The sequence below is a fragment of the Zasmidium cellare genome (assembly GCF_010093935.1).
Source record: "Zasmidium cellare ATCC 36951 unplaced genomic scaffold M409scaffold_24, whole genome shotgun sequence".
Taxonomy (NCBI): Eukaryota; Fungi; Ascomycota; class Dothideomycetes; order Mycosphaerellales; family Mycosphaerellaceae; genus Zasmidium; species Zasmidium cellare.
This window is the reverse complement of record NW_022986968.1, coordinates 498585-522228: the sequence shown is the minus strand read 5'-3', so window position 1 is coordinate 522228 and position 23644 is coordinate 498585. Positions and strand designations below refer to the sequence as shown.

Below are 23644 nucleotides of genomic sequence, written 5' to 3'. Positions count from 1 at the left end.
AGCCATCCTGAATTCTGTTTCCGATTCTTCGGGTGGGGTACGGGAATACTCCTCTCCTTCTCCTCCTTCCACTGTGCCAATCAGCAGCGACCTCGGAAACCATTGGGAGCTGTACGCAGCTACAAAGTCGATGTTCGAAGATGGAGTGTCAAGGCCAAAGTTGGTGCGATGGCGGCGAGAAGGTGGCAGCTGCTGCTTGGCCAGACGCGCTCTTCAAACTTCAATGACACGGCAATCCGGATCGCTCGTCAACGATGCTATTCAACGACGAATGTTCAAGCTGATGGACCTCTGACTGGAGTAAAGGTTTTGGATCTTTCTCGAGTACTTGCTGTATGTTTTGGTTGAAGATCACTTTGGGCTGAGCAAGACTGACAGCAACAGGCTCCGTATTGCACCCAAATTCTTGCCGACTATGGAGCAGAAGTCATCAAGATTGAGGATCCCGATCGTGGCGTGAGTGATATCACTTGAAACCAAGACCTCAGACTGACAAGATTTCCAAGGACGATACCAGATACTGGACGATCGCCGGAGAGGACAAGATGTGGAAGCCCGGAGTTGGACCAATGTCGAATTATTTCTCCGCAGTCAACCGCAACAAGAAGTCGGTGGCATTGAATCTGAAACATCAGCGAGGACGGGAGGTCTTTCTGGAAATGGTCAAGGACGCAGACGTGGTGTAAGCCGTTGAAGCTCAATCTTCGAAGCAGTACCTGACCTTGCTGCAGCGTCGAGAATCTACGACCAGGAAACATGGAGAGGCTAAAGCTCGGATACCAAGACTTGCGGAAGATCAATAAACGCATCATCCTTGCGAGTACCTCTGGCTATGGTGCTGGTGGTCCATTTGAACACCGTGCAGGATACGACATGATCGCCGCAGCCGAAGCTGGTCTTCTCCATCTGACTGGAGAAAGAGGGAGAGGGCCTGTTCGTCCTGGGCTTGGCTTGACCGACATGTCGACTGGGCTATACATGCACGGCGCCATCATGGCAGCATTGTACGCTCGAGAACGTACAGGCGAAGGACAGAAGATTGACGGATCTTTGTACGAGACGCAGGTCGCTCTTTTGACGAACGTTGCTTTATCGTGGCTCAATCTTGGGGTGGAAGCTGAACGATGGGGAACTCAACATCCCAGTGTCGTGCCTTACGATGCGTTCAAGACCAAGGACCTGTACTTTGTCTGTGGTGCGACCAACGACAAGCAATTCGTCAACCTGGTCAAGCTGTTAGGAGTCCCTGAGCTGACAGAGGATGCGAGGTTCAAGACCAATGGCGACAGAGTCAACAACCGAGAAGCGCTCTTCAAGATCTTGAATGAGCAATTTGCCACCAAGACTTGCGACGAATGGGTTGCTGCGTTCGATGGCAGCGGCATGCCCTACGCGCCCATTAATACCATGGAGAAAGTCTTTGATCATCCGCAAACCGAAGCCCGAGATATGGTGCAGGAGATTGCCCTGGACTCTGCGAAGGACGGCAAGATCAAGATTCTGGGTACGTTTACAATCATGTAGAAGAACCACCTCTGACAGCGATACAGGACCTGCAATCAAGTTCAGCCAGACCAAGGCTACCATTCGCTCGCAACCTCCACTGCACGGCGAGAATACCATTGAGGTGTTGAAGAGGTTTGGTGTAGCAGACGCCGAACTGGAGAGTCTTGCGGAAGAAGGTGTCATCAAGAACAGAGAGTTCACTTCATCATGAGTAGATGAGCATAGATTCGTGGACGACTGGACGTATATCTTGTTCTTTGCGAGTGTTTGGTATTCCCGGCGCGGCTGACTGCTTCACATGTCGCCACACCATACAGCGGAATTTGGCCGCGCGTGATACAGCTCCGTCGTTGCGCTGAGCTCCCGTCAGAGGAACGCAAGCCGCTGCGGAAAGCATTCAAAGAACCCCAATTCCCCGCGTTTCGTTGTTGTGGAGGGTGCTGCATTTCACTGTTGCGAGCCTCCTCTGTGTGAGGTATATATGCCGTCTCAGAATGTCGACATATCCAGTGAGTCCTAGTCCCTTTTCTCTGATCAGTCAAAATGATCTCATCAACTCTCGAATTCGCCCAAGAGCAGCTTCTCCAACACACAGCTCGTACCTCTCTCATCCTCCTCTTCCTAATCCCCATCCTCTACCTCCTCAGCAACGAGATCCTCCGCTCCAAAGCCCGCCTCCCCTCCTTCCCCGGCCCCCGCGGCCTCCCCCTCATCGGCAACATCGCCGACATCCGCCTCAACGCCGCCGAAAAATACCGGCAATGGACCAAAACCCACGGCGCCGTCTACCAGATCCAACTAGGCAACATCCCCGTCATCGTCGTCAACTCCGCCGACGCAGCCAAAGCGGTCTTCGGCCAGAACTCCCAGGCCCTGAGCTCCCGCCCCATCTTCTACACGTTCCATAAAGTCCTCTCCAACACAGCAGGGACGACGATCGGGACGAGTCCGTTCTCCGAGAGTCTGAAGCGACGGAGGAAAGGCGCTGCGTCGGCGTTGAACAAACCCAGCGTCGCGACGTATGTCCAGCACCTCGATATCGAGACCCTCGCGTTCGCGAGGGAGGCCTTCAAGTATGGCGACGCTGGCCGGAAAGCTGTGGATCCGATGCCGTTGATTCAGCGTCTCTCACTTAGCTTGTCTTTGACGCTCAACTGGGGCACGCGCATGGGCGATAGCGAGAACGCGCTCTTTCACGAAATCACCGAGGTCGAGGAGGAGATTTCGAGGTTCCGGAGCACGACGGGGAATTTACAGGATTATATTCCGTTGTTGCGACTCAACCCCTTCAGTTTCGGCACGCGGAAAGCGGCTGAGATGCGGAGGCGAAGGGATGTATACCTCACAAAGTTGAATAAAGACTTGGATGATCGGATGGAGAAGGGCACGCACAAGCCGTGTATCCAGGCGAATGTGATTCTGGATAAGGAGGCGAAGTTGAACAAGGAGGAGTTGACAAGTATCAGTTTGACGATGTTGAGTGGCGGGTTGGATACGGTGACGACGCTGATGCAGTGGGCGATTGCGTTGTTGGGGCAGCGGCCGGATGTGCAGAGGAAGGCGATTGGGGAGATTAGGAAGATATATGGTGAGGAGAGGATGCTTTGTGATGAAGAGGATGATATGGAGTGTGCTTATGTTATGGCTTTGGTGAAGGAGTGCTTGAGGTATGAACAAGAAGCGTCCTGGCTGGAGCTGGAGCAACATATTAACTGCGGTCCAGGTACTACACCGTCCTCCGTCTCGCCCTTCCGAGAGCGACAGTCCGGGACATCACCTATCAAGGCAAACTCATCCCAGCCGGCACAACGATCTACCTCAATGCATGGGCCTGCAACATGGACTCAAACGTATGGGGTCCAGACGTAGAGGAGTTCAGACCAGAGCGCTGGCTAGAGCAGCCTGACGCCCCATTATTCACCTACGGCCTTGGATACCGAATGTGCGCTGGCTCGCTCCTCGCAAACCGAGAGCTCTACCTCGCCTTCATGCGGATGCTCAGCTGCTTCGAGATTGTCAGCCACGGCGACGTAGATGTGCATCCTGTGCGAGGCTCGAGCGACCCTACATCTCTGGTGACAATGCCCCATCGATATCAGGTGTACTTCAAGCCGAGGAATGAGAAAGTCCTCAGATCAATCATCGAGGAGAAGGAAGCGGCAAAGGTCTTTGCCTAGGGAAATGACAGCCTGGTCGCAATTGGATCATCAGGCCCGATCGGGTTGTCATTGGGGGAGGATTTCTTGGTTTATGAGTCCTTCCAGACACCCAGCTCTCCCGACAACCATATTGCGTTTAGGCGAGCAATATTGTTTACGTGTTGCACCAAAGCTGTTTGAACTTCATTCGCCAGGAGCGGCGCTTCTCGCCTTTCTGTGTTCCATCATCTGTCGCACCGTCCTTTGCGGCGGCATTTGGTAGGCGCAATACCGATGATCCGCGGCTAGAGACACTGATGCGATGCGTTCTCGCAGGAGGCATTAGCAGGGACCCAGCACCTGCCGTTGCCTGTAGCCCAGACTCCCCGGGATCATCGATACCCTGCTGTAGCCTCACCAGCCGCCTCAAGTACAGCTTCAGCCCGTGCGCTTTCGCAAGTGAGAGGAAGTCAGTATTTTCGATGGAGGTCTCGCTGTCATCGTCGTCCGAACTCCACGGTGCTCCCCACTGATGATAATGTTGTCCAACACGCCTGAGCTCTTCCAGCAGCCTAAACGGTGTTTCGTTGCATTTGATCTCGTAGGTCGCTGCTGCACGCATTATAACATCGCAGATGCGTTGAAAAGGCTGTAAGGCTTCATAGTCATCATCGTCACTATCGTCATCGTCGCCATGAGCCGGGTCCACCGATTTTGCTAGGGCTAGGTACAGTCGGCAAATTGCGAGTGAGGCATTGAAGTCCGGACCTGCGCGCTCTACCAAGGTATCCTGTACGTTCCTGGTAACATGAGGAAGTCCCGCATAGTGCGGTGCAGGAAGTCCACCTTGAACAGCTGTACTATGTCCTCACCGCTGTCATCAGTCGGAGTCCAGACTACTTCGAGCAGATCTCGACACCACTTATTGACACGTGCAGCCACGATCATGGGATATCGATCGTCAGATTCCTTCGGTAGGGGCTTGATATCGAGCTTGAGTGCAAAGTCTGGCTTTTCAAGGTCGGTGTCAAGATACCAGAACGCCATCATGGACAGGGGCTGGCCTGATTCGAAGACGATCAGTAGAGCGCGTGCCGTACACTCTTGATAGACGCTGTCGATCGAGTCCAGGATGAGCTGAAAGAAGTGTTCCAGGTCAGTTGGAAGTTGGCGAAGTCGCTTCTGGAGCATCGGAATGTCGTCTTGTTCAGTGAGTCCTCTAAGCAGCGATCGTACGACGAGAAAGACCCAGAGGAAGACGCCTTGAGCTCTCTTTTGTATCTCGGTGGTCAAATCATGAGCTCGATCGTCCGCTTGGGCGAGCTTCATGAACCGTGGATCCCCCTCCAGCATGCCTTTCATGTAGTCTCGCATATCGGAGCGAGTCAGGGTTTGAAGCACCAGCGTGCGGTCCTCGATGTTGCCAAAGGCCGAAGTAAAAGCGTTCCAAGGTCGACTTGAAACACACAACTTCACCACTTTGGATGCCACAAGAAGTTGCAAATACTGGACAAGCTCATAATGATCGTCTGTGTACTCATTCAGGCCGTCAATGAAGAAGCAGAAGCGAGCATTCATGTCGTTATGGGATAGTATGAACGTGAGTGCATCTGACAGCTCGCAATGGCTCCACGGGTCAGGATGGCGAGAGAATGCTTCGCCTGCTGCCCATCTCTTAGGCACAGCTTCAGCGATGAGATGCGGAAACTTTCTCATGATCTGAAAAAGCAGACTCTGGACGAGGCCTTGCTGCGTCTTTTGCATCGGAGAGCCAGCGTTCCAGAAGTAGAAGGATGCCGTGACCAACGTCCTTTGCTTCCCGGCCTAGATTTCTAGCACTTCTCTGGTCGTTCTGTTGTCGCTCATGAATTTCATCAGTGTCGATTTGCCACTGCCAGCTTTGCCATTGATCCAAAATAGTCCATCTAAGCTTTGTAGCCAGGATCGAACCTTTGTTGCATTTTTGTCGTAAATCCAAGAAAGAGTCCCTCTGTATGCCTCTGGAATTGCAGAGTGTCGCATGTGCATCTCCGGAAACTGAAGACTACCGAGAACACGTAATTGCTTCTCGACCAAGCTGGCTCTTTGCCGTGTCTTGTCTAATGTTCTCGCGATCTCTCCCATTGAAGCGTCAATCCGCGAACTGCTGTGAACCTCTGGGAGCTGACTTTTCTTGAGAACATCCCTGAATATCTCCATATCCTTTTCCTGTTGTCGAAGAGCGCGTATGAGCGCTTTATTCGAAGCGCGGAGATCAGCGATACTCTCTTCCTGCATTGTTTTGGTCCTCGCCGCCAGGCCCTCGAACGAGTTGCTCGACGATGCTTGTGTATTACGAATGCTACTCAATAGATGCGCATGCAGCAGAGCCTGAATTTTTGTGAGCGAGCTCTCCATGCTTTCAATCTGTGCGGATTTGGATGCTGCCCGGATCGCTTGCCGTCCGGCCCTGACAGGTCGCATTCGGCCAGTCCCTTCCACCTTCAGGTCGTCTAGGACCTTTAGTAGTCTGTCGGCAACAGCATGGCATCTTTCAGTCATGTTGATCATGGCTTTAGTGTCTCCATCTTGTTGCTGGTGAAGCTGAAGCTCTAGGGTTTGGTTTTGTTTTAGGAGATTATCGCTGAAGCTCTTGAGTTCAAGTGTCGTCGTCTCGATCTCGATGTTCTCTTGAATCGCTCCTGAGGCAGACTTGTAGGCGTCATATCCAGAGGCGGCCAGCCGTGATGCAACGTCTACGAACTGCACGATAGATGCTGCAGCACCCAAAGCCGAGAGAGGATCCATCGTTGTTCAACCTGGCAATACAGGGATTGTGACCGGAGAAAGATTGTAGCCAAAGACTGCGGACAAGACGCCATCTTTCAGATCGAACACCCCATCGTCGGCGCAGGATCCCGTCTTTATCTGTCTCGTGGGGCTTAGCTGCATACTGAGTGGCCGCAGCTGCAGCAGTTGCATACTGTAGCCGCCGGGTTGTGGTCGAGTGCGTCAATGGGCGACTCCATTGTTGTGGCCTGTCCCGCTTGATTGCGAAAGAACTGAAGAAATTGAGACGGAGTTGATAGAGGAGAAATACAGCGAGAGCCAAGACATGGAATCTCACCCGACCCATTGCTGTCGCTACCACTTCCAGACTAGCGCAAACTCAAACTCACCAAACTTCAAACCTCACCTCAAATTCCCATCCCTCCCCAAATAACACCCCAACCCCCGACAATGGCAGACGACACCACCGCCAACAGCCTCATCACGCGCTTCAAATTCCAAAAGCTCCTCAACACCACGCAGCAAGGCTGCCGCATCATCCTCCAAGGAACCATCTCCGACAAACCCGCACTGCTACTGGCCGAACGCGGCGCCTTCTCAACCGACAATGCCTACCTGCAATCCTTCTCGCGCTTGATGTCGCACGTGAAGAACCTCGGCGAGAACGACATCTACCGCTGGTGCCTCGCGAACAGCATGTCCGAGAACACGGTCGATGAGCCCACGCCCGCGGATCTGAAGATTAATCTGATTTATCCGTGCACGGAGAAGCATATTCGGAAGTATTCTTTCCAGCAGGCGAGAGTGGTCCTTGAGACGCCTTCGATTTACAGCACGTATATCCGTCCGTATATGCAGCTCTGTCGAGAGGAGGGCCGTCTGAACTGGGTCTTCAATATCCTCGATGGGAAAGCTGAGCAGGAGAACGTCCTGTTCCGTTCCAAGGAAGCCAAAGCGGATGATGATTTTCTTCTCCTGCCGGATCTGAACTGGGACCGCAAGACCCTGAGTTCCTTGCATCTCCTCGCCCTGGTCCAGCGCCGAGACATCTGGTCCGTCCGCGACCTGAAGAAATCCCACGTCCCCTGGCTTCGCCACCTGCGCTCGACTCTCGCAGCCACCACAACAACGCTCTACCCCGGCGGCGAAGTCGAGACAGACATGCTGAAATTCTACATCCACTACCAACCAACGTACTACCACTTCCACATCCACATCGTGCACGTAAACACCGAAGCAAGCGGCACCCAAGCCGTAGGAAAAGCGCTCGGTCTCGACCACGTCATCTCCCAACTCGAGAACCTCGCCGGCGGCGCCGAAGCAGGCATGCATCAAGTGGAGCTGAGCTACACCCTCGGCGAGAACAGCGAATTATGGCAACAGGTCTTCGCCCCCTTGAAAGAGGGCAAGACGCCTGCTGTCGCCGGTGAGTGAGGTTCGTCCTCGCTAGGGGGGACACGACCAGACCGGTCGGAGGCTCGAATTTTCGAGCCTTTAGCCTCGTGATTTTCGAGACTTTAGATGTGCGAAATGCACAATCTTGACCCTGCGGAATGCAGTGGGATGAGCGGAATTTTGCTCATAGCACTTACAGTAAGTGCCACAGTCCGAGAGGGGTCTGGAAGCCATAATGATGGCTTTGTGGGTGACTATGCATGCCAATGGGTGGAGACGAGGTGTGCAGGCTATAGTAGCCGATGGTGAAGACTAACACGAACAAAGACGCTGGAGCTTTCAACAAGCAAGCCAAAGACAAGGGTTGGAAGGAGGAGAATGTGGGGACTGATATTCGCAGCGCCAACTAGCACACCTTCATTTGATTGCAAATTCAGAAGAAACCAAATGGTCCATTCTGGGCTTTTCTCAAGAAGCGCCCGAAAGGCACTTTGGGTATTTTATTTCCAACTTAATCCCATGCAGAATGACCGCCCCTCACCCAATGCAACTACCAACCGAAATGTTGACTCACAATTCTGAGCGAGAGTCTATTGCTTCTTGCTCTTCAGCGCCTCGATGAACTCCTTGGGCGGCTGCTGTCGGTAACCCTGTGGGTTGTTCTCCGTCCACCTCCACAGATCAGCGCAAGCGTCCTCGAGTGTGAGCTTCGCCTTCCAGCCCAGCTCCTTGTTCGCTCGGGTTGGGTTTGCGGTCAGGTCGAGCACGTCACCTGCTCTTCGGCCGACGACTTGGTATGGCAGGTCGCGGCCCACGGCGGTGCTGAAGGCCTTGATCATGTCGAAGACGGTGCTGCCCTTGCCGGTACCCAGGTTCCAGGCGCGGACACCGGGGTGCTGCGAGCGGAGGTGGTTGAGGGCGACGAGGTGGCCTTCTGCGAGGTCGAGGATGTGGATGTAGTCGCGAATTGCGGTGCCGTCCTTGGACTTGTAGTCTGCAAGACGTTAGTATGACCTTTCCCCCTTCAATGTCTCGTTCCATCCTACCGTCACCGAACACCAACAGCTTCTCCCTCTTGCCCACCGCGACCTGCGCCAACAATGGCAGCAAGTTGTATGGCACGCCCTGAGGATCCTCACCCATGATCCCGCTCGGGTGGCTTCCAGCAGGGTTGAAGTATCGCAGCAATGCCGCATTGAACGCATCCCCGCTCTTGCCCTCTTTCTGCGCCTTGGCTCTTTCAGAGTTGACGTAGTCCGTAATCATCGTCTCGACAGTGAACTTCGTGTTACCGTAAGGGTTCGTGGGGCCCAGGGGACACTCCTCAGGGATAGGAATCATGTTCGGGAACCTGGTCGCATCGCCATAGACCGTCGCGGACGAGGAGAAGACGATATTGGTGACATTGTGCTTCTGCATCGACCGCAGCAGACACAGCGTGCCATACACATTGACGTTGTAATACGCCAAAGGGATCTCCCCCGACTCGCCCACGGCCTTGAGCGCGGCGAAGTGAATCACATTGTCAATGTCCGGGTGCTCATCGAACACCTGATCCAGCTTCTTCTCATCGGTGATGTCGCACTGGTAGTACTGCGGCCGCTTCCCGCTGATGAGCTCGAGGCGGTTGAGGACCTCGTCGGAGGAGTTGTAGAGGTTGTCGACGATGACGACCTTGTAGTCGGCCTCGAGCAGGGCGAGGGCGGTGAAGGAGCCAATGTAGCCGGTGCCGCTGGCGAGGTCTTATCAGTCCAAGCGTTAGAGGAAGAGTCAGTGCGGGTATCCGACGTACCCGGTCACGAGCACAGATCCAACGACCATGGTGAAAGTCAAGTAGGGCGTGAGTTTTGGGTGTGTTTTCCTTTTTGAGGGCGATGAGCGGCCGCTGTCTCGGGTGCGCGCAGAGGAGGGGTGTTATACCACCAGTGCTGTCAGTTGTGAGGATCGGAGAGGTGTGTGGAGGCGGGGCAGGGCAATTGGGCGGTGGTGGTTCGCTTTGGTGGGAGGTCTTGTTCAATATTTTTATTAGCGTTTAAGGGCCACGTTCGAGTTGTGCTTCGGCGGAGCAAAAGGCTGCTCCCGAAGGCGTTCAAGCTTTCTCAGGGGCATCGATCGGTATGTGGGTGTCCGTTCCCGACTTCACCTCTCCAGACAACTACTTCCACCAACGATATCACTTCGACATGGCAGAGTCATCCCGGGGTGGATGGTCTGACCCGACGATACGATGAGCACATAATCACCACACATTCGAGAAAACGGCACAATGTGGGTGAACCGACCCGACAGCGCAACGAAGACAGAATCCATTGACTACGATCACTCTCATGACACAGCCTGATCTCAACCCAATAGCATCCCACTGCATAGCATTGTCCATGGAGCATCATCCTCCCTCTGTTCACCATAGCCTCCCACTTCCTAGTTTCTCCTTACGCTCTTCCCACCCTCTGCCTACTCATTCCCCTGTCCCTCCTCGTTCTGCTCGTTCTGCCCATCCTTCTCCCCCTCCCTCTTCCACGCCCCAATACACCAAACCTCATGCACCCCATCCTTCATCCGACACCTCAAATACCTACACCTCCCCAAATCCATTCTCTTCCCAGCCGCATCCGCTAACGCAACCGGCACGTCACCTCCCTTCCCATCACTCTCCTTCTCCTTCTCCCTCTCCATCTGATCCATCATCTCCCCCGCCGTGTTGAGGGGATCCTCCGGTTCTTGGGCGTATGTCGTAGTGGCGAGGTGGAGGCTTTGTTGCTGAGGGGGTGTTCGTTAGTATTCGGGATCAGGGGAGGGGAGGGGAGGGGACTTACGGCTGCGTTGAGATTCTCTCTCTCAGGTTGACGCTTCTCGACCTCTGGCTCTGCTCGCTGAACATCCGAACCCTGCGCTCCTCCATCTTCAGCCCCTTCCACCCGCTCACCACCCCGCCTCGAATCCCCACTCCCTGCAATCTGAGAACCACCCGCAAACCCACCACCTTCTCCCACTCCCAGCGGCTGATACGGCGATCTATAAGAAGCCACCGCTTGGGCATCCTGCTGCTGGACACTGGCGAAACGGTCATGCTGGTTGGCTGCTGATCGCTGGGAAGTGTTTAGCTGGCTGTCTGGCTGCTGAGCACCAGGCAAGCGACCATGCTCTCCACCCAGCTGGTATGCCGTTCCAGGGAGAGAGGGCGGCTCGACAGCAGGGTACTGAGGACGCTGTCCGGCGCTTGGAACAGTTTCCTCGAGCTGTGGATCGATGACGGGGCGGTCTGAGGGTGGGAGGTAGAGGGGATTGGTGATCTTTCCGTTGGCGTTGTCGTTGTTGTTGGAGTTTTTGTTGGAGTTGTTGTTTGACATCTTTGGTCTTTGGATGCCAACTTTTTCGTTTCTGCTGCTGGCCAGAAGTTCAATTCGGAGATGAGGCTGGGTTTATGTATCGACTGCCTTTCTTTGACCTGGCGTCGAGCATTGTTGAGTTGGATGTAGAAGTCGCCAGCAGCATCATGTCTGAGAAATGATTAACCTTACATTCACTCATGAAGGGTATAAGCATGCCTCTATCGATGTCCGCCTCCATTGAGGATCAAAGAAACACTAGTAAACAACCACACTTCACGCACAGAACGCACCAGCACCAACACACCCCAAGACGCTTGCCTGTCTCACATTCCCAAAATCATCCATACCCATCTGCTACCCTCTATCTATCTACTCAACTCACTGATACACAAAAACCTTCCCACCCCGATCCGCGCTCAACACCATTCCAAAAGGTCGCTCCAACAACGCCACATCCGTGATCAAATCCAAATGCCTACTCGCAAGATTCTGCGCGCTCAACCGAATTGTCTCATACCTCGACGGCGGCCGCGCAGAACCACCCGCCGCCGCCCCCATCGTTGTGGCAGCACGTTTCGCAGAAGTGTTCGGGGCGACTTTATTCGACTCCACGAGTCCCGTCGTGGGTTGCGCGCCTTCGGAGGGCTTCTCGGAGACGACTTTGGTGTCTTGCGAGAGCTGGCTGATGGTGTACGCGGGTTTTTCGTCGGGCGTGCTGCCGCCGCTGATGAGGCGGCAGCCGTCGAGGCGGTCGCAGTCCCAGAAGCGGACCTTGTTGTCGGGCCCGCCGGTGAGGGCGAAGATGTGGTTTGCGTCGGGGTCTTTGGTGGAGGGCTGGGAGCCGAAGAAGGAGCAGCTACTGAGTTTGGGGAGGCCGCTGTCTTTCTCGAGCTTGGCGGCTTCGACGCCGACAGAGCCTGCGACTCGTCCGAGTGGTGCTTCGGCTTTTTCGTCTTCCATATTCTTGAGTTCGTATTCTCGAGCGTGAAGTCGCTCCTTGCTATGGGCGTGAGCTGGACGATATACTTCGTAGCAGACGGCCTTTTCCGCGTCCCAGATGGAGATGTCACCGGGTGCAGTACCTCCTGTAATGCAAAATCTATTGCGCTTGGACGTCTTTCGTCCTGGTGAGAGCTGCACCCTCGTAATGGGCGCCGCATTCGAAAACGTCCACGACCGCAACCTCAATCGGAAGCGAATGTCCCAAAGGTCCAGCACGCCGTGTGAAGTTCCCACGAGCAGCCAGTCATGCCGTCGACTCATGCAGAAAGACGTCGGAGTGCCGTGGTGAGCGGGATTGTGAAGATCCCAGAGCAAAGCCATGTGCCTCAGATCAAGCGCCAGGATACGCCCCAGATTCGTCGCCATGACCAGCGTGCTTGCAGAATCCCCTCGGTAGTGCTCGGTCCAGACAGCAAATTCGCCAGATGTGTTGTTCGTGAGTATCTGCCAGTCCCTGACAAGACGCAGCTTGCCATATCGAGTGACTGAATTTGATTCAGCAACATCCACCCTCACTACATGAACACTTCCATCAGAGCCTGTGCATACAAAGGAATGTGTTGCTTCAATGAAGCACAAGCTGGTAACTTTCACTCCCTCGCCAAGCCGGTAAGTCTGGCGAGAGCGGTGTGTAACATTGCGCTCCAGTCGTGCAGAATCCCACACTTTGACAGTACCATCGTCAGACGCTGTAAGGAAGAAGACGTGGTCCGGGGCTGGAAGCACACGAGTGACAGCGGCAGTATGCTCTCCTAGAATTCCAAGCAGCTGACCTTGCGGTCTCCAAGGTCCAGAAGTTGCTTGACTCGCGTTGCTGGGCACGATTCCAGTGCACGGTTGTATGAGCGGTCCAAAGTCGGCAGCATCCACGGGAAAGCTGTCGACATAGACGGCATCAAGAAGCCTCAGAACAGTTGGGTCATTGCCGGCGTAGTTGTGCACAGCACGATTGCTTGCCGCTCGCTCAAGGCCTCGTCGGGGCTCGGATGAATTTGGCGCGGGCGACTCATGACGGCTTCCAGTCCATGGCAGGTTCAATCTCCCAATGGCTGTGGCATCGTCCGTGGCGACCGCAGCGTGGGCTTTGCTTCGTAGGTCGGCGCCCGTCATCAGACCAGCAGCATTGCCCTTTTGTCGTAGTGCTTGGTCGACATCTTTACCAAGCAGCCCGATGCCAGAGCTCGGCGACGATGACAGGCTACCGGAGCCCTTAGCCCGCAGCCCAGACAGCCGTCGTGGTTGCTGTATCGCCGAAGCCTGAGATATCTGACGTCCGTCCGCGACATTCACATCATCGCCAGTTCCGTTCATCGCGACGCTCTTTGATCTTGCCGCCGCCGCATTATTCGACGCCTCCTCAATTGCTTCAGCAATTGTCCGGTTCTGATTTTGGACGTGTTGCTCATAAGCTCGCACGTCGTTGTCAAAAATTACCGTCTGAGGAGTGACCTTCCACTTCGTCAACTTCACAATCTCATCGTAAGTGCTGAAGTTCTCTCCGCCTTGATCTCTTTTCGTCCGCCTCGCGGCACGCCAGATGTATTCCCGAAACGCCAACAGTTTCATCTCGTCTTCTTGATGCATTCCGGCATTGCGTAGACGGCCTAGCCACTGTTCATCTTCGTCAGTCTTTGGCGTCCTCGCCAGAGCCTTGGGTCCAAGGCCAGCAACGGACGATTGCGGAGGCATATGGCCGGCTGATAGATGAGAAAGCTGCGTTGATTCTCTCGCGGCTTTCCAGAACGAACTCTTCTCCACTCTTCCAGCCCATTGCACAGCCAGGTCGAGCACAATCCGAGGCAATGGTTTCTTCAATGCATCAAGCAGTTCAGATTCGTCGAGAGTACTGACGGGTACCTTCAGGTAGGGTTCAATCAGCGGCGCCACGAGAATGCGGATGTCAGCCATGGACAAGAACGTGGTCGCCGCCGAGATGAAGTGGGAAGCAGCTTCTTTGATCCACAAGTTAGGATGTATCTCGAACCGTGCGACAGTGTCGATCAGTTCCCAAGTCTTCGCCCGTTGCAGCAAACCCATCTCCGCCATTGTCGCAAGGGAGCGTAAGGCCTGCTCAACTACGAACTCCTGGGGGTCGGCTAGGGCCTGCAGCATAAGCGGCAAGATGAATTCTTCAAGATTAGCACTCCCAATGTAGATGGCCACACCGACTATCGTCCTGAAGAACGCACACTTCAGCATCCAGTCGGGATCATTGAGGTATGTGTTCAAATGGCTGAGGATCACATCCGCTGCTCTTGTCTCGCCCAGAAACACGCAGAGGCTTGAGACAGAGAGTAGAAATGCGCGGCGGACGGTCTTGTCCTCGTCTGTGAGGAAGACCTTGGTCTGCGCTTCGAACTGCTCCAACATTCCGAGTCGAGCTTCGTCAAACGCATCATCACTCGCGATGACATTGTCCGCATCAGCATCCACTCCTTTATCCGCAGATGGAAGCGAGCCTTCCGCGCGAAGGGCTTGCATGATGTCCAAGAAGCGGGTCGCCGTCTCTGCCAGGCTTGCCAGACATGCTGCATACGTCGCTCGTACCAGAGCATATGATTCGAACGGATCAGTTTTGACAAAGACCTGGAGTCTGGGGAAGATGTACTGCGTGAACAGGAATGAGTTTACGGGGGAGACCACAGTCACGAGAGCCAGTAGCTGGGTCATTGTTCGCAGGGCCGCGATCAGAACCATCTCATTCTTGTCTTCAAGGAGAGGCATGATGTAGGGCAGAATGCGATCAAGCTTGGCCTCGTCGGGCAGACGTTCTGCAAAGGCCAGCAGTAGCTCGCAAGCTCTAACTTTCGATGAAGCCCTTGCTGAACTTCGTAGTGAAGCGGTGATGACGTTGAGGAGAATGAAGGTGCCGTTCTCGCCACTGCTGGGATGCGCAGCGTGAGCAGTATGCCGGCTGTTCGGGAGGTCCACCTGAAGCGGGAACAGTCCTCTCAGGTATGCAGGCTTAGCCGGCGCAGAAGCCTCATCGGATTGCGTGTCTTGGTATCCCAGAGACACTGAGAGCATCTCGAAGTCACTATAGATCCTGTCAATGCGATCATCTGCGTAGCCATTGTTTGTCTCGCCAGCAACGATAGATCTACGACCGGAAGCAGGATCCGTAATCTCTTGCATGAGAGTGTGAAGGTGGTTGTAGAAGTACAGGGGAAACGCCTTCCCCTTGTACTCGTCCAGATAGTCGCTCGCATGCCAACGCTCAGTCGGATCCAGTCTGATCATACTGCTGATCAGAGACCGCACATGGTCATCATCGACTTTGTTCAGCAACGAGACCGTAGGATCGTATTCGCCTTTGCGATAGCGGAAAAGCTGACTGAGCGTGAAGGTTGGCACCTCAGTGAACAGCTCCGCCAAGACACAGCCCAAGCTGAAGATATCCATATTCCACTGAACCACATTCCCCTCACTCGGTTGCTCTCCCGCTGCGAGGAATCGCTCAGGCGCAAGGTAGCAAGTCCTTCGAGCCGATGTGTCGTAGTAGAAGGAGAAGTCCGCAGGATTGTCCTCAGGTAGATAGACAGGCTTGAACGAGGACGCAAAATCCGTCAGGTAGATCCAGCCCCACGACGTGACCACAACATCCTCCGACTTGATATCTCCATGAAAGACGCCTCGAGCGTGACAGTCGCGCACAGCACACAGAAGCTGAAAAGCGATCCATTTCTTCTCGATATCCTCCAGAAACGGCCGGATGCTGATGCGGTCATACAGTGACGAGTGGACAAACTGCCGCACAAGAACTCCCAGCGTACTCGTCTCGCGAATCCGCGAGTAAGGTAGAACGTTCGGAATATCTCTCAGATTCTGTCGTTCCTGGCGCAGTGCTTTGGCGTATTGTTTGAAGGACACGGAAGCGTTGGCTTTCATGGCCACTTTGGCCACAACGACGCCATTCTGGTGCCTGGCTCGGACGGTCCTCAGAAACCGGGCGCCTCCCAAGGGCCGCTCGAACGTCAGGTCTGTGAGCTCTGCGGTCTCTATCGCACTAGGACCGGCCGGGAGCGCGATAGATGAGTATCCTTGGCCCATGGTTGTGCGGTTTCATCGCACCAGGCGGAGAGAACGCGTGGTGGTGGTGAGGCGCTTTCGGTGCGAGGTGGTCTATTTCATCGAGGTTGATGGATGTAGGTGCGCATGTTCGCTGACTTGACGGTTTGATTGCTTAGGCAGCTGGGATTTGCTGGGGTTCGATGTCTTGTTTGTCACGCGACGAGTTGATGTTGGTTTGAGTGAGGTGCGGATGTGTGGCTGGGGGTGCGTGAAGGCCACAAGTCCACATGTGGGTATTTGTGAGACACAACGATATCCATCATTCACTCACATATCGATAGACTAGTCTCACTCTTCGTGCTCATCACATCGCCAACATAGTCGTAGACACAGGACACCGCTTCTCCTACTTTACATCCCACACATATCACATACCCACTCCAGCACCGCCCACGTCTAATAAAGCATAACCACCACCTCAAACCCCCAACCCTGTCCTCTTACAAGGAAGCAAACCCCAAGCTCACTCCAATCCCTCCCATCCATCCCCTCCTCAATCTCCCATCGACAGACAAACTCTCACCACACAGCGCCAAGGAAAAGCCAGATGTAGCAGCCCATTCATAAAACCCTCTCCAGCTGACCTCATCGACCATGTTCCTCAAGCTCGACTGCTTCCACAAGCAGCCCCTCCCCAGCAGCGGCAGCAACAGAGACGCCAAACCCGTCCTGCACCTCCACGCCAACATGACCGTCTACGCCTTCACCGCCCCGCCAAAACCCCGCTATTTCTGGCGCGTCACCGACAGCACCTCGCTGACGCGGGTGAACCACAAGAACGACTTCGACACCGGCGCGCAGCTGTGGGGCCACTGGAGCTACTGGACGAGTATCGTCAACACGGAGAATCTCGACAACCAAATCGACTGGTCCCATCGCTTTACGCCTACCACCGCCGATGGGGATGGGAATGATCCGCCGTTGTTCGTGAGCGTCACGGATGATGTGAGCTGGGCGTCCGATGAGTTTGATCGCAGGTTTCGGCGGCGGAGGGAGGAGGTGCGGATTCATGTGATTGATACGGCGACGTTTGAGTGGGATTTGGCGTTTTTGGAGTGTGGGGCGAGACTGCCGGTGTTGACGGACTTGGAGAGTGGGTGTACGATTTTTTCGAGTCGGGATGCGAGTAAGGCGTTGAACTGGCATAATCGGTATAGGAATAGCAGGGAGTGGTTTGCGATCAAAATGATACCCTCGACTGTCATTCTGCCGGACGTATGGGGGAACGAATGAAGAGGGCGTCATCATCGAAAGCATGAGCGTGTGGAAGTTGAACGTGGAAGGTTGCTGGTCAGCCTGGGATATCATAAACTGGTTGATACCCTTCTTTTGAGTATCTCATTTTGGTTGCAGGTCATATGCACATGCTCACGGTTCCTTTTGTGCCGATGCAAACTCCAAAAGCCCCTTCCCTACCCAGCCACACGCCGAACGCTTTGCAAAAGCATTGTTGGTATCATCCTCCTACTTTGGACCAAAGGCACCCTTCTTCTTGAGCTCTGCCTCCTCTTCCTCCTTCAGCTGCTGGTCGATCTTGGCGCCTTTCGATGGCTCGTTGCCGTGCATGCGGGCCTTGACATTGATTAGTCTTCGACAGAAGTGTGAGATGTAAGTGGAAATACTTACTGGCAGCGTCGAGTCGATTTTGGACTCCCGGGCCTCCTCGCTGTTCTCACCCTCGGGCTCGTTCTCTCGCTTCTCCTCCCGCGCGAGCTTGTTGGCAATGGATCGCTCGTCCTTGGAGTCGAGTGCCTTGTGAGAGTTGGGCTGGCCTTCCTTGAAGCGGTCAGGCTGCTCACGCTCACTCTGTGGGACGTTCTTCTGAGAGGATGTTAGCACGATGAGAAGGCTTGCTTAAGACAAGATGTTTACCTGGTCGCCGTCCTCGTAAAGGGCGCGGTTTCCGACGTTGCTAGTCATTGTGGTTGATTTGAGTGGTTGTGGATGATTTGGTTGTTGTCTTCGATGATTTTGCTGTAGAGTTTTGCTGTTGTTTGTGCAGAAGAAACAGACACGAGACCTGTTCAATTTGAATCGATGAATTGCTGGTTCATGACGTCGAGAGAGAAAGCATGTGGGGCGCACCTTCCTCCGTCATCATACTGGCATCACATGCAAGGCACGGACTTTTGCATTTGCAGTTTAATCGTCTTGGAGTCCACGCGATCACGATTAACTACAGTTTATCTCCATTCGTACTCGATTCACTGTGCTAGAAACTGTCAAGACATCCCAATATTGCTGCATCGAAAAATTCAACAGACCGTCGTTCACTCTGCATGAATATAAGATTCATCAAACAGCACTTCATTTGTCTCTGGGTATCATGGTCCTCTCGAATCTATCTCCTTAACGCCTTGCTATATAACAACTCATGCAATCAACAGCGTCCTACTCCAGCTCGATCGTGGCGGGAGGCTTGCTAGTCGTTTCGTACACTACTCTTGCAACACCTGATACCTCGTTCGCAATACGACCCGAGACTCGCTTCAGCCACTTCAGGCTGAAATCTTCAAAGGCATCGGCGGTCATAAAGTCCGTCGTCTGTACAGCGCGGAGATGAATGATCTCGCCATGCAGACGCTGGTCACCCACAACGGCCACAGCCTTCACACCGAGTACTGCGGCATAAGCCTGCGAGATGGCGCGGTAGTACTCAGCTTCCTTGATCTCGGAGATCCAGATCTTGTCGGCCTCTTGTGCAATACGCACTCGGTCTGGGGTGACTTCGCCGATAATACGGATAGCGATGCCGGGACCAGGGAATGGATGACGCCAGACCAGGTCGTCCGGGATACCCATCTCAGTGCCGAGAGCACGCACTTCGTCCTTGAACAGTTCGCGCAGGGGCTCAATTAGCTTAAGGTCCATCTTCTCAGGCAGGCCTCCAACGTTGTGGTGCGTCTTGATCGTTGCGCTCGGGCCCTTGAAGGAAATCGATTCGATGACATCTGGGTAGAGCGTGCCCTGTAGGAACCACTCGATCTTGCCAGCGCGTTCAGTGTTTTCAGCTGCTGCTGCGATCCTCTTTGCCTCGTCCTGGAAGATATCGATGAAGGTGTTGCCGATGATCTTGCGCTTCTTCTCTGGATCAGAGACTCCAGCGAGCCTGCCCAAGAAGAGCTTGCTGGCATCAATTACAGTCAGGTTGATACCAAGGCCTTCCCTCAGGTTCTGCTCAACCTCAATCGCCTCATTGAGTCGCAAGACACCGTTGTCTACCATGACAGCATGGAAGCGATCACCAATGGCCTTTTGCATGAGCTTCGCCGCGACAGTAGAGTCAACACCACCACTGACTGCACCAATGACTTGAGCCTTGTCCCCAACCAAGCCTCTGATCCTTGCAATCTCCTTGTCCACAAACGCGCCCATTGTCCAGTTCTGTTGTGCCTTGCAGATCCCAACGGCGAAATTCTTGATCACATATTTGCCCATCGGCGTATGTGTGACTTCAGGGTGGAATTGGATCCCGTAGTAAGGCTTGCTCGAGTGAGCAATGCCTGCGTACGGTGCGTTCGAGGTGGTCGCGGTAGTGACCCAGTTGTCTGGCAATTTGGAAAGCTTGTCGCCGTGAGACATCCAGACTTCCAATCCGTCTTCTAAACCGTCGAACAGGTGATCGATGTGACCGTTGTGACGAGTGACTTGCACGTTTGTGCGGCCGTACTCCCTCTTTTCTCCTGCGGCGACATTCTTGCCAAAGTGCCAAGCCAGCTCTTGCAGTCCGTAGCAGATACCTAGAATTGGGACGTTGAGGTCGAAGACCGCAGGATCAACGTGTGGGGCGTCTTCAGCGTAGACGGAGTATGGGCCGCCAGATAGGATGACACCTTTCGGTTTCCAAGCAAGATCCGCGATCTTTTGCGTACACGGCAGCATCTCAGAGTAGACATTGAGCTCTCTGAGTCGGCGCGTGATCAGGTGCGTGTACTGAGAGCCGAAGTCGAGGACGAGGATGGTGTCGAAGATGGTGTGTGGTGGCGGGACGCCGTTGATCTCCCCGTTGGTGACCATGTTTGTCTTTGCTTCGACTGAGCCTGGATGGTGTTGATGGTGAGAAGGCCAGTTTGAGTCAAAGGCGAGTGAGCGAGCCTGCCAAAATTTCACCCCGCGACGAGATAGAGTTGGCGCTAACGGCGGGACCTGCATATGAAGACTTGGCAGGCATCGCGTCTCCTTTCGTGTGCTCAACGCGTGTTGCTCTTCCTATCAAGTCGTCAAATCCTTCATCATGTTCCTAATCAGCCTCACAGACAACACCGTGGACTGCAAAGCTTTGCCAAGATTTGGTGAAGATGCCAGTAGCCTTCTCTTACGGCGATAACTTCGGAAGCGACCGGGGATGCTCATTCCTTCAGCCCTCTCGAGTGTTGAACGCCCTACAAAGTACTTGTGACTCTCCCTCGCACAAACGCACTCAGGACCACCTTTGCAGAACAGTGCAATTGCCAAAAGAGAGCTCTTGAATGCACCTACTCTCAATCTGCGAAATCTAGTTCCCAAACTCGGCAATGACCGGACCAGCTCAAAGCGAAGATTGCGTTATCGCAACGAGAGGCGATGTCAGGGAAAACACCCACCAAGTGCATGCAGCAATCGTGGACTCCACTGGACGATTGCTATACGCCGTCGGCAACCCTTCCCGTGTGACGTTGATGCGATCCGCCGCAAAGCCTGCCCAAGCACTCGCCGTCCTCAGCACTGGATGTTTTGAGAAGTGTGGATTTGATGAAGTGGATCTTGCTCTCATGTGTGCCTCTCACAATAGCGAGCAAAGACATGTTGATCGTGCTCGTTCCATGCTGGTAAAGGCTGGCGTGACGGAAGATGATCTCAATTGCGGCGGCCACCCATCGATATCAAGCGAGGTCAACCGATCGTGGATCAGGGCAGACTTCGAGCCAACGCCAATCAACAACAACTGCTCGGGGAAGCATGCTGGAATGTTGGCTGGGAGCAAAGCTCTGGGTGGCGCCATTGAGACCTATCACTTGCCGGGCAATCCACTGCAGACGGAGGTCAAACGAGTTGTCGAACAACTTGCCGACCTTGAACCTGCTTCGGTCTTCTGGTCAACTGATGGCTGTAATCTTCCTGCTCCTGCCGTTCCGCTCCAGAGCATGGCACAAGTCTATGCCAAATTCGCCACGGCTGCTGATGCTGCTGACAAGGATGACACTCAGACAGCGCGCATGTCGCAAATCTTCCACGCCATGTCAACATACCCCGAGATGGTCGCCGGCAAAGACAGATTTTGCACCACCCTTATGAAAAATTTCCACGGGAGGCTCATCGGCAAGGTTGGAGCGGATGGCTGCTACGGAATAGGCATACGAGCATCAGAACAGACACGACGCCTGGGAAGCGCTGGCGCTATCGGCATCGCGATCAAGATTGAAGATGGAAATCTCGACGTGCTATATTCGGTCGCTGCAGAGATACTGGCTCGTCTTCACGTTGAAGAATACAGTAAAATGCAAGATCTGCGCCGCTTTCACCAGCTGAGCCGATTGAACACGGCGAACGAGCAGGTTGGTTGCTATTGCCATGCATACAGCCTGCGGCCTTGCACTAAGTCGTGACGGAGTTGTCAACCATTCTTTGCATAGAATGCTACAGTTATTTCACCTTATGCCAAGGACTCTCCCAACCGCAATGTCTGCTCAAGCGCTCCAGCGACGGGCGAGCTAGCATTTGCGGAACCCAATGCGGTGTTTAAACCGCCCAGTACACCAAGTAGACCACAAATCCCATCAATCTGCGCAGGAGGAATCGTCACTTCTCCAGGGCTCCCATTACTCCCGAGATTCGCCACATTCTGCGCAGAGCCATACGCAGGCCAACCAGGCCCGCTGGTAGGGTTTTTGGCGAAATTCGCCCAAGCGCTTTGCATATATTGACTCAGTGCTCTTTGCTGTGCTGTGGCATTCTCGCGCGAGTAGGTACCGAACACTTCTGGGATCTCAGCACCATGGTATGCCCCAGCACCTGGGAACGGCGTGGTATTCGGGAATGAAGCATTGTAAAAGTATCGCCAAACTGGTCTACCGCTGTCGTGGATCATCTGAGTGAGCTTCGCAGTAGCACACTGGAACACCAGGTTTGTCATGAGGGCGTCGACGAGATTGTACACCGGATTGTTCCTCAGAATCGCATTCAGTATGTTGGTGAGCACATCGCCAACCACCGGAAGGAAAGATGTGAGCAGCTGGACGATCTCTATCACTGGAGTGCCGTTCAGGCCAAGCAAGAAGGGGATTCTTGAGGCTTCTTGGCCATTCGTGCCGAGCATTACAGGAACGTTTGCAGCGCCCCTGGCGAAGTCCGGATATACATCCTCAAGATACGTGATTCGATCCTCAACGGGCGGAAACCCAAGGGACTGGTTCGTGACGATGGCTTCTACTTGCTGTCCATCCGCCGCCCGCACGCAAGCCAGTGTCGAAGGTCCTGTACATCCCAGCTCCGCAGCGAGGCGGTTCCAGCTGTCAGCGCCATTACCGAGGATCAACGTCGCCTGGCTCTGCATGATGGCCGCTCGATATGGCAGAGGATCTGGCGGCAGCCTGAGCAGATACTTGACCGAGTAACCTCCCGCGCTTTGGCCGAAGATTGTGATCTTCTCTGGGTCGCCACCGAAAGCCTGGATGTTTGACCGGACCCAATTGAGTGCGAGTCTCTGGTCATAGAAGCCGACGTTTTGCTCCGAGATGGGAATCTCAGGGGCGTTTGAGAAGCCGAAAGCTGTCGACTCGTGAGCTGCAATCTCTGCCAGGTTTGTCCTGGATTCTATACCATTTATACGATACCCAAAGCTGACCACAACGACATCTTGATTGGCAGCCATGAACGAGCCATCATACAAATCGATCGCCGCACTACCAGACTGCAAGTTCCCGCCATACACCCAAAACAACACAGTCTTGTTGCTCCACGCAGTGGTACCCGCCGGCGTGAAAACATTCAGATACAAGCAATCCTCGCTCGTTCCGCTCGGTATCTGCTCCGGGATGGCAGTCGTCTGAGGACATCCAGGCTTGAACGTGGTGGCGACAAGGGGGGAATTCCAAGGCCCTGCGGCTTCAGGCATACCGAACCGCAGAGGAGGGGACTTTGCGAAGGGGATGCCGAGGAATTTGTTGTTCGTTGCTGTGGCATCGGCATATTGCGTTGTCGTTCCCACGATCACTCCGTTCGAGACGGTAACTGTTGGAGCAGATGCCTGTCTGTCCTGGAGAGGAGAGGCGAGGTTGGTACAAGCAAGGCAGCACAAGGCTACGAAAGGGACGAATCGAGCATACATCTTCGGGGTATCAATGGCTCTGCTACAACTGAGCTCCCTCTTCGAAGGTTATCAGGAAACTACGACCTTTAAATACAGCAAGCCATTACTCTGCGGCTCATCTTGTCAATGGTCACTCCTGTGCG

The 23644-nt window shown here is 54.2% G+C and overlaps 13 protein-coding genes across 13 annotated transcripts; 5 read left to right on the top strand and 8 right to left on the bottom strand.

The window, feature by feature from the left end:
• Nucleotides 1–168: 168 nt before the first annotated feature.
• On the top strand, nt 169–1717 carry M409DRAFT_24891 (uncharacterized protein; the record flags this gene model as incomplete). The annotated part of the gene is made up of 5 exons (XM_033807439.1): nt 169–333; nt 385–456; nt 507–682; nt 732–1504; nt 1551–1717. The coding sequence occupies 5 exons, from the start codon at nt 169–171 to the stop codon at nt 1715–1717; spliced, it is 1353 nt and encodes a 450-aa protein (XP_033665879.1).
• A 332-nt stretch (nt 1718–2049) lies between these two features.
• Nucleotides 2050–3683, top strand: M409DRAFT_67662 (uncharacterized protein; the record flags this gene model as incomplete). The annotated part of the gene is made up of 2 exons (XM_033817498.1): nt 2050–3173; nt 3230–3683. The coding sequence occupies 2 exons, from the start codon at nt 2050–2052 to the stop codon at nt 3681–3683; spliced, it is 1578 nt and encodes a 525-aa protein (XP_033665878.1).
• A 136-nt stretch (nt 3684–3819) lies between these two features.
• M409DRAFT_24889 (uncharacterized protein) lies at nt 3820–5222 on the bottom strand (the record flags this gene model as incomplete). Its single annotated transcript, XM_033807438.1, has 2 exons — nt 3820–4434; nt 4491–5222. 2 exons carry the CDS (start codon nt 5220–5222, stop codon nt 3820–3822), a joined length of 1347 nt encoding a protein of 448 aa, XP_033665877.1.
• Nucleotides 5223–5468: 246 nt separating this feature from the next.
• On the bottom strand, nt 5469–6431 carry M409DRAFT_56331 (uncharacterized protein; the record flags this gene model as incomplete). The annotated part of the gene is made up of 1 exon (XM_033813264.1): nt 5469–6431. One exon carries the CDS (start codon nt 6429–6431, stop codon nt 5469–5471), a length of 963 nt encoding a protein of 320 aa, XP_033665876.1.
• Nucleotides 6432–6863: 432 nt separating this feature from the next.
• Nucleotides 6864–7847, top strand: M409DRAFT_56330 (uncharacterized protein; the record flags this gene model as incomplete). Its single annotated transcript, XM_033813263.1, has 1 exon — nt 6864–7847. The coding sequence occupies one exon, from the start codon at nt 6864–6866 to the stop codon at nt 7845–7847; it is 984 nt and encodes a 327-aa protein (XP_033665875.1).
• Nucleotides 7848–8398: 551 nt separating this feature from the next.
• M409DRAFT_24886 (uncharacterized protein) lies at nt 8399–9629 on the bottom strand (the record flags this gene model as incomplete). The annotated part of the gene is made up of 3 exons (XM_033807437.1): nt 8399–8802; nt 8855–9540; nt 9601–9629. The coding sequence occupies 3 exons, from the start codon at nt 9627–9629 to the stop codon at nt 8399–8401; spliced, it is 1119 nt and encodes a 372-aa protein (XP_033665874.1).
• Nucleotides 9630–10262: 633 nt separating this feature from the next.
• On the bottom strand, nt 10263–11158 carry M409DRAFT_24885 (uncharacterized protein; the record flags this gene model as incomplete). Its single annotated transcript, XM_033807436.1, has 2 exons — nt 10263–10568; nt 10625–11158. The coding sequence occupies 2 exons, from the start codon at nt 11156–11158 to the stop codon at nt 10263–10265; spliced, it is 840 nt and encodes a 279-aa protein (XP_033665873.1).
• A 360-nt stretch (nt 11159–11518) lies between these two features.
• Nucleotides 11519–16192, bottom strand: M409DRAFT_24884 (uncharacterized protein; the record flags this gene model as incomplete). The annotated part of the gene is made up of 1 exon (XM_033807435.1): nt 11519–16192. The coding sequence occupies one exon, from the start codon at nt 16190–16192 to the stop codon at nt 11519–11521; it is 4674 nt and encodes a 1557-aa protein (XP_033665872.1).
• A 615-nt stretch (nt 16193–16807) lies between these two features.
• M409DRAFT_24883 (uncharacterized protein) lies at nt 16808–17446 on the top strand (the record flags this gene model as incomplete). Its single annotated transcript, XM_033807434.1, has 1 exon — nt 16808–17446. The coding sequence occupies one exon, from the start codon at nt 16808–16810 to the stop codon at nt 17444–17446; it is 639 nt and encodes a 212-aa protein (XP_033665871.1).
• A 231-nt stretch (nt 17447–17677) lies between these two features.
• On the bottom strand, nt 17678–18133 carry M409DRAFT_24882 (uncharacterized protein; the record flags this gene model as incomplete). The annotated part of the gene is made up of 3 exons (XM_033807433.1): nt 17678–17785; nt 17840–18034; nt 18086–18133. 3 exons carry the CDS (start codon nt 18131–18133, stop codon nt 17678–17680), a joined length of 351 nt encoding a protein of 116 aa, XP_033665870.1.
• Nucleotides 18134–18604: 471 nt separating this feature from the next.
• Nucleotides 18605–20230, bottom strand: M409DRAFT_56325 (uncharacterized protein; the record flags this gene model as incomplete). The annotated part of the gene is made up of 1 exon (XM_033813262.1): nt 18605–20230. The coding sequence occupies one exon, from the start codon at nt 20228–20230 to the stop codon at nt 18605–18607; it is 1626 nt and encodes a 541-aa protein (XP_033665869.1).
• Nucleotides 20231–20727: 497 nt separating this feature from the next.
• M409DRAFT_67656 (uncharacterized protein) lies at nt 20728–21798 on the top strand (the record flags this gene model as incomplete). The annotated part of the gene is made up of 1 exon (XM_033817497.1): nt 20728–21798. The coding sequence occupies one exon, from the start codon at nt 20728–20730 to the stop codon at nt 21796–21798; it is 1071 nt and encodes a 356-aa protein (XP_033665868.1).
• Nucleotides 21799–21845: 47 nt separating this feature from the next.
• On the bottom strand, nt 21846–23519 carry M409DRAFT_67655 (uncharacterized protein; the record flags this gene model as incomplete). The annotated part of the gene is made up of 2 exons (XM_033817496.1): nt 21846–22960; nt 23012–23519. The coding sequence occupies 2 exons, from the start codon at nt 23517–23519 to the stop codon at nt 21846–21848; spliced, it is 1623 nt and encodes a 540-aa protein (XP_033665867.1).
• Between the last annotated feature and the right edge of the window lie 125 nt (nt 23520–23644).